At 48.3% G+C, this 8,832-nt stretch overlaps 1 protein-coding gene across 1 annotated transcript in view; it reads right to left on the bottom strand.

The window, feature by feature from the left end:
* LOC119100635 (heterogeneous nuclear ribonucleoprotein R-like) overlaps window positions 1-2,741 on the bottom strand; it is a 46,144-nt gene extending 43,403 nt beyond the window's left edge. Inside the window, 2 exon segments of the mRNA XM_037223712.1 lie at window positions 411-560; window positions 2,647-2,741. Of these exon segments, the coding sequence (XP_037079607.1) occupies window positions 411-549 (139 nt within the window). The 5' untranslated portion in view covers window positions 550-560; window positions 2,647-2,741.
* Window positions 2,742-8,832: the final 6,091 nt, after the last annotated feature.

Genomic DNA, 8,832 nt, shown 5'->3' on the forward strand with positions numbered 1-8,832 from the left:
GGACATGGCAGAAGATGGTGGGAGCAGGAAGCACGTGTCTACACCATTTGCGAACATTGTGGCATACTTGTGTGGTTTGACCTTCACTACTTTCTCTGCTGATGTTTTTATCTTCTGGATGCTGGATGTCTGGCATACCAATCAAAGCCAGGCATGTCATACAAAATGCAGTTAACATGTTCCCTGTGGCTCAGTACAAAGATGATCTATGATGCACCAAACCCAGCAATGCAGGTTTGACTAAGATTGCCCAGTTACTGTAATGACAGGCATGATAAAACTCAATAGAAATATGACATTTTGAACACATAAGCTGGCTATTCAAGCACACCAGCTTCAGCTCTGTGATACCTAAGCTTCAGTTAACAGTGTGCACTACAACAAAAAAGGCATTTATTTCCATCACAAACCTGTTTTGTAGATCTCATCAAGTTTCACAGCAACTTTTTCATTGAGGCCAAGCTCGACTAATTTTTGAAAGTCTTCAGATCTTTCATTGGAAGTTGTTGGTTCTTCTTTGACTGCGGCATCTCCATTTCCTTCTGCCATGATGTTATGTCCTGGAAAATGCAGGGCATATTAACTCCACAGCCCACACACTTGCCCCTCACACTTGCATGAAAATTAAAATGAGGCACCTGGGCATGACAAGGTAGCCCTAACAAGGGAACTCATACTGCCTTTCTTAGTGACTATGTCCTAGGCAGGAATCAATATCTTACACACAAGTGAAAGATGTCACTCAATGGTTGTGAACCTGGATATCTGTTCTGAACAAGAGGTGAATCATGTTAATTTTAGGCCAGTTATCTTTATATCTTTAAGAGGTGAAGCTGTCCAAAAAAAATAGGATTGCTGCTATTTTACCATTCAAACAGGTGTAACGACAAAGCTGGGTAGTATATTCTTAAAAACAAAATGTCATCAAAAAAGATAAGATCAGGATCAGAAACTATCTGATTAAGCAGCCTAAGTAGTAAAAACACAGGTTGGTTTTGATCTTTGTCCAAGATTCATAGCTGACCACATCAATGGAATTTGTTGTAATCCTAAATTCAGTCTGTTTTGCCTAATAGCTCTCTAAGAGACATCTGGCTTTGTTTAACACTGTTTTCCACCAGATTGAATGACTGCCTAGAAATGGCTGTCAGTGACAGCCAAGGCCTGACTTTAACTGGCCTCAGGTCAGTGACCTTACCATATACATCTGTTTCATACCATAAGATCTGCTATTCAACTGCCTGCAGCCATGCAAAGTTTGGCACTGCTATGCCACACAGCTTAGAGGTCATTGTGGAAAGCCTTTAGGGGGTAGGGCAAACTGACCCCTTACAAGAGTATGTGTTAACCCAAGTTGAGGGATATGAACTATCAACCTAAAAAGACATGTGAAGGTAAAACAGAAGTCAAAACATGTTAAATTCAATCACAGATCAATCTAGTATTGTTCATGAGACCAGCCCACAGCAAGGCCACATGGTTCCCAGAGAGGTGACATAACCAAACAGGTGATTTGCTGAGGGCACCTTGCAGGGGAGCTTCAACTAGATGACTGGTGGCGTAATATATAAAACTGATAACTGAAGGAGAATTAACTCACCCTGAAAACCCCAAAATATAAAAGAAGATACATAACATATATCAATGTTAATGAGCATTTGATTTCCCCAGACTACTAATTTTCACCCTACACCTTGCATCATGCCATTTTGTCAGCTTAAAACCAGGTGACCCCCAAACAACAGCCATCTGATATATGATCAGCACACAGGCCTATCCTTTCCTCTACCCTCCTGGAAGCCCCTCAAAGAAAATCAACTTGCTCTAGCCATTCCTCCAATCTTCTCCATGTGCCCATAGCATTATTTTCACCCACCTTTTCCAGAATGAAAAGTATTTCAAGATTTTAAAATTAAAACCCCATAGCCATAGCCATAAACAGCACAGTTCAATTCATTACCTTTTAGACTCCTTTCTTTTCTTACTACAGAAATGGTGGGCATGTGTATAACCTAGCACAGCTTAACTAGTGTTACTTAAAAGTTATGTGAATATGATTATGACATATTTAACATAACCATGGCCTACATGTATTTTTCCAGTCACCTCAGCATTCCTTACTATACTGTCACTGCATCAAAACTATTTGGTTATGTTCAGCAGACAGCTGATATCTCCACCCCACTGATTCTTAGACTTGGCATAAATTCAGCGCTCCTCCGCCCTCTCCCAAGCTCATCTCATCTTACTACACCACCTCGTTTTTTCCCGAAAAGTACAGGAGCAGACCACTATGATCAAACAGCTCTATGATTTTATGTGAGCATCCTGAAACCCATAATGCAAGAAGCAAAATGCATCGCACACGTTCGGGCTTAACGGGGCAGCGGAGACGTCGTTCCACGTCCCATTCAAATCGCTATATCATACACACCTTGTTCGTTTAAAGGTCAACACTACCCCGAGTGTAGCACGACTCCACCAGACAAAACGAAAAAGCCGGCACAAAGTGAAGCCACGTGGGCTGTTCCGACCCCTGGATTCGCGTCGGGATAATTTTAACTCAAACACTTTCATTGATACCATTATGCACTCATTCAAAGATTACTTCACCGCCCATTCGTTGGGGTTACATTTCATACTTACAGAAATTTCGGCCGGAAAACACCTCTCAGTAATTTTCAAGCCCGAAAACAAATATGGCGGCACTATCACGCCGCCGGTGCGCGTTCTTGCCGGGATATCCTTCTGTGAAGGATTTCGATAGGACTAACTTTTTACAATTAATCAATTTTTGTGTGCTGTTGAATCGTAGAAAATATTATTTTCATCTTTAAAATATCAAAACTATTCACTCTTATTCATCTTGTATTTTTAATTAACAACAAGACCTAGGGAGATGTAAAAGACCTGAGCGCTTCGCCACCCGTTCCCGCTTGGCCTGCATACCAGCTCCAAATCATTAGAACTCATAGGCTGAACGGTTGTTTGACGTCACTGAAGTTATTCCACGTTTAAAGATGTCGAGGTAAAACAAACTTTGGATATGATGACAAGAGTCACATGCAACTTTAAGAAATGTAGTGGAAGTTAAACCTCATCCACCCGGTAATTGGCAGCGCAAGTGTACGACATTTTTTAGGGGTCAGCAGATTCCCGAAAATTGCAAAATCATGCATGGGCGAAACACCCTGTCTTAAATATGAAGGCCTCTTCAATCCCAAGTCGGCAGTGCACAGAAAAACTGCCTATCTTGGCTTGACAAGGACTTGACGACTTGAGGACATGACAGCTCGCACACAAACGCGCAAACAAAAGCTGCCTATTTCGCTCAGGGGGAAAGCTGTAGACGATCGGAAAAACATTTATTTGGGACAGTCCCTGATATTTTCGTCGACATGATCCAGTAACTAATTTACCAATGGTTGCTCGGTTGAATTTCTAATCGGATGCTTTTGTTTTTTTCAGCCAGAATCCAATAAGCATGCTGTATTGGCAACTGATAGCTCGATACCAGTGTTATTGCAAGCACACGGATCACCTGTTCGGCTACGTCAGGAAGTTGCCTTTTAAGAAGTAAGTAGCGCTGGCAGGTAGTGGCGTGAATAAAAAAAGATCAAGTCAGATGATAAACGATCTACGTTGTCGGCGTGTGCTGCTCGCAACTTGGCACTGTGTGCGTACAGTCGAACCATCTGCGCACAACGGTGTATTAAATCACGCATGGCATCTTTGTAATTCGCCTATGGGTAGACCGTTTGAAAGATATTCTCTTATCAGAGATGTGTGTTTTACTAGCCCTTTACGTGCGCTATGGAATGCACGAAGTTACACTATGCGTGCGTGAAGAAAGTATTTGACCCGATTCGAAGTATTGTTGCCATCCCGCTACGGAGGGCCGGCTGCTTTTGGCTATGCGCTGTCAAGGGTTGATTTGAACCAAAAAAATTCGTTTCGGCAGATGAGCTTTTCGCATCTCCAGCCGATGGTGCTACCGCATTGGCAATGTGTGGACATCGTTGCACACTCCGTGCACTAATAAATTTATCGTTAATTGCACGTGGCATCATGGTAATTTGACGTTGCGTCCGGTTTTCCTCTGTAGTACTGTGCTTTACGTTTTTAGGGAGCTACCGTATAAAATCGAAACAAAATTCGTATAACTGAGCTGTCCTGGCAATTGACAGCCCTTGATCACTGGTAATGAATGCACAAAATTGCACTCTTAGGGTGCGGACATTTGTTTCCCCTTGCCGCCGTATTATGATCATAACTCTACGGCTATACCGGCCACAGTTAACAACGCGGCGTCAGTGGGTGATTTGAACGTAACAAAGCAGATCGGTCGATAGCCATTTAACATTGCTGACCGATGTGCTTGCACGATTCTGTCACATTTGCATGGTTGTACACTCCGCGCACGGGTGTAAACTGTTTGTTTGACATGGTATTTATGTCAAACGTCGCAGCGGCCGGCATGACAGCAGTGAGTGATATGGTGTGGGCGGTCAGACGACCAAAATGTAGTACCTTATGGGAGATGCGCGGTTTTCTGGCAGATGACAATCATACACCAGTGCTTTAGAATGCACACAGTCGCCCCATTCACATGCAATTATAACGATTTGTGCGAGAGTTCTGGAGGTGCTCGTTGTGGCCGTAGTCAAGCGAAGCGCGATGTGCCCTATCTTTGGCACGGCGGTCAGCTATTGGGACGGGCGGACGGGGCTGTAACCCTGGCCATCGTCGCCGCGCTGGCAGCGACGCCGCCATGTGGCGAGGGGAGGGAGGGATAATTAACTACGGAGGACAACACAGGCGCCAGGATGATCCTGGCCCACGGCCAGTGGAGGACAGGTTGCGAGACGAGAGAGCTGGGACCGCAGAGGCTGAGACAATACACGCGAAGTGTGACGCGAAGAGATTCGCACAAGCTATTTCGGCTTTTGAAGACCACTGTGATAGTGCGTCCTAAGGCGGTGCTGGGCCGCTAGCTCACACGACGGACGCTGCGGCTGACCTCCAGCTAATCCCGATGTTTTACGGCGTGTCACAGGCGGTGAGTAAGTGGCTAGTAAAAGTTGAGCTCGTGTGTGAGCTGCGGGGAATCAGTGGACTGCACGTGGTCGCCCCGCTCAGGCTGAGTGGTGGCGCATCCGCCGTACATTAGCAGCTCGAGGAGAGCAACAAGGGAAGCTTAAAAACACCCAACAGGCCCTAACATCGGCCTTTGCAGCGGGCCGGTGCGAGGCATATGAGCATTTCGATTGGAGAAAGCTACATCATGGCGAGGCAGTAAACTTCTTCGTCTCAGAGCTGCGCCGGCTCGCCGGTCTGCTCGGGGGTATACCAGACGACAGCTTAGCTTGCGCGTTCGTGGTAAAAGCGCCGGAGTCGGCCCGCCGCGCGCCCCAAGCAGGAACGCGCATAGAAGCCTTGATACTTAGCCAGCTGATCAGCCGCGCTTGATCGGTGCTCGCCGAATAGGAGGCAAACGCCGTGACTGCCGCCGCCGGAGAAGCAGTGTGGACGGCAGCGGCAGCGGCAGCGGCCACTGTGAAGTGCTACTCGCGCGGGCAGCCCGGCCACCGACTGCAGTCCGCGACTGCAAGCCGGGTTGCGGGCAGCGTGGCCGAGTGGGGCTCCGCGGTGGCCGCAGCTTCGTGAGGTGCTACAACTGCAACTGGGTGGGACACTTCGCCTCTGCCTGCCCGGAAAACGGCGCTGGGGAGGAGGGCTCGGCGCCGGTTTCCTGTCCCGTTCGTCAGTGAGTGGCGCGCTGCCAGTCGTGCGGCTTTTTGTGGGCGGCACGGACTGTGGGGTACTGCTCGATACGGGGTGCAGTCAGTGTGTAGCACACACGTCGGTGTGTCGGAACTGGAATCGACGCTCGGTGAGCGTTACGACGGTGAGCAGAGAGCGGTACTGGTGTGGGGAAACAGGTGTGACGAGCGTGCGACTATGGTTCGGCAAAGTGGTGCCTCCAGACGTGTTGGTGGTGGCATGTTGACCACTTGGGTTTGATTTCATTCTCGGAATGAACGGTGTCAGAGCCCTGCGTGGCGTTACGGTGAGCTCGAAAGGCCACGTGAGATTTGGTGTTGAGATGGCTGGGGTGTCATGGGTAGCGGCGGCGGTGGCCGTGCCGGCAGAGCCGGCTGCTGAGAAGGACTTTGTTGTGAGCTATGAGAAGGGAAGGATGTGGTCGGTGTGGTGGGAGTGGTGCGGGGGAAAGGGGCTGGAGCAGCTGCACGACATGACGGAGGAATGCAAGATTCCGAGGGAGGTCTGACGGGACGACCAGGGTTAGCCGGGGAGCGGCCAACTGATCCTGGTCATCGTCGCTGTGTCGGTAGCGACGCCGTCATGTGTCGAAGGGAGGAAGAGATACTTAACTTCGGAGGACATCACGGACGCTTGGTGTGACCCTGGCCGATGGTCAGTGGAGGACAGGGTGCGAGACGAGAGAGACAGGACCGCGGAGGCTGAGATAATACACGCGAAGTGTGACGCGAAGAGCTTGTTATACTATTTTTTCCCGTTCGCCGTATTTGTGGCATCATGCCACGGGCAGGCCTGCCGCAGTTAGTAATCAGAGGTCAAGGGGTGGTGTGAACATGTCATGTTGGACAATGGATAACTAGTATTTTGGCCGGCAGTGGTCCCACAAGGTCATCGTGCGCACATGGTTGCACACTTAGCGGTTGTGTGGAGGTGTTTAAGGTTGGACATCGTATCTTTTTAAATCGACCGTGAAGGCGACCCACCAGCATAGAATGATGTGGTGACATAGTTGGAAAGGATCTAATAGATTCCCCCACCAAAGACGTGGGTAGCACCGGGAAATGATAGCCCTGCACAAGCTTTATCGCAAAAATACGATCCCACCATCCGCGCGCAGTTATGGATATGTTTCCGGCCCGCCGTGTTGGGCCATGTGGGGTGCCGGGCAACCCGGCCGCAGCCTGTAATGCGTTGTCAGTGTTTTACCTGAAATAAAAAGGTCATGTCGGCCGATGAGCGATTTGCGGTGACGGCCGATAGTGCTCCCACGATGACATTTGCGTGCGATGACTCATGTGCCCTAGCCCTATGCGCTAGCTTTAGCGCTGTCGAATGCCACGGTCGTACTCTTCGGGTGCGATTGTAGTTTTTTCCCCGGCCCGCCATATTCTGACCATCACTTAAGTGCTATTCTGGCCTCAGTTTGCAATGCGGCAGCAAGGTTGATGTGACAAAATAGCCCATGTTTCCCGATGAGCGATTTACATCGCCGGCCTATAGTGCTCCCATAATGCCGTCGTGTGCACATGGTTGCACATACCGTTCAAAAGTAAAACATTTTATGTCGGGCACTGTAGCTTTGCAAGTTGCGACCGTCCTGCCAGCATCGGCAGGAATGTTGTGTTGCGCAGTCGAGCGAATAAAACCGAAACCAAAATCCAAGGAGTTTGCGGTATACGCAGATCATAGCACGATACCAGTGCTTTTGGATGCACAGAGTCCTACTCTTAAGGTGCATTTATAAGTGTTTTCCGTATGCCTATGACTGCACCTAATTCATTTCTAGTTGTTCAACGTTACCCCTTTTTGTTCAGTTCAGATGTCGGCGCCATGCTAATTTGGGCAGGCTCGCCAAGAGCGTGATGGCCAGAATATGGTGGCCAGATAAAAACAGTTACAATCGCACCTCAGGAGTGCAACTGTGTGCATTCGATAGCAATGGGAAAAGGCTATCAGCTGTTAGTACAACACACTGGCTGTATTTTAGTTCCGATTTTATTCGGGTGACCCCCAAAGCATATCACTTGATGATGACGGACAGGTCGCAACGTCCATTTGCAAACAAACGGCGTCCAATTTGAAGTACTCCTACTAGAGCGCGCAGTGTGCAGCAACGCGCACAAGATGCCATTGTGGGAGCATTTTCAGTCGAGAATGTAAATAGCTCACGGGCTGAAATGACCTTTTTTGTTCAAATTATCCCTGGATGGCTCATAACTAACTACGTCTGGCCTGTTCGTAGCGTCATTGTCAAAGTGCGACGAACCGAAAACATAGTTATGATCTCGCGGAAAAGTGCGTCTGTATGCATTCTATAACGCAGGTATATGTTCATCATCTGCCAGCAAGACATACGTCTCCGCGTATGTAATCTGTGGCATTCCGTCGACCCCTCACAGCATATCGTTGAACGCTGGCGGGATGGCGCAGCGGCGACTTGCAAACATCATGTCCAAATTAAAATGATTTAACTCGTTCACGGAGAGTGCAACCATGCGCATAAGACAACATTGTGAGAGTAATATCAGCCGGCAGCAAAATTTGCTCATTGTCCGAGATGACCTCTTTTGTTCACGTTGCCCCTGGCGTCGAACTAACAGCGGACGGCCTGCCACATTGAGATGGCCAGAACACGACAGACCGAGAAAATGTGTTCATTCGCACACGAAGAGTGAAACGTGTGCATTGGTTAGCGCTGGTACAGGGCTATCAGCTGCCAGTAAAACACACCCGTCGGATATTGGTTTCAAATTTATTCGGTCGACCACACGACGTCGAGAAATCAATGCTGGGGATTGGACCGCAGCAGTGATTTGCGCATATACGGCGCTGAATGTCAAATAACTTGAAAAGAGTGTTTCACATCCGTATGAGGTTTAGAACTAAGAAAGACGACTTGAATATCATTTGATGTAGTTCACAACCCTTCCCTTCTTCAGGGCTAGTGTCCTCTATATTTTTGACTAGACGCCCGCTGGAATGTGCTCAGTGGAAAATTGGAACACAATCACGTTTTGTGCGACACGGGAAGGTGGACGTTGGTACCAG

This window comes from Pollicipes pollicipes, unplaced genomic scaffold (assembly GCF_011947565.3).
Source record: "Pollicipes pollicipes isolate AB1234 unplaced genomic scaffold, Ppol_2.1 Scaffold_4881;HRSCAF=5763_pilon_pilon_pilon, whole genome shotgun sequence".
In the NCBI taxonomy this organism is placed as follows: domain Eukaryota; kingdom Metazoa; phylum Arthropoda; class Thecostraca; order Pollicipedomorpha; family Pollicipedidae; genus Pollicipes; species Pollicipes pollicipes.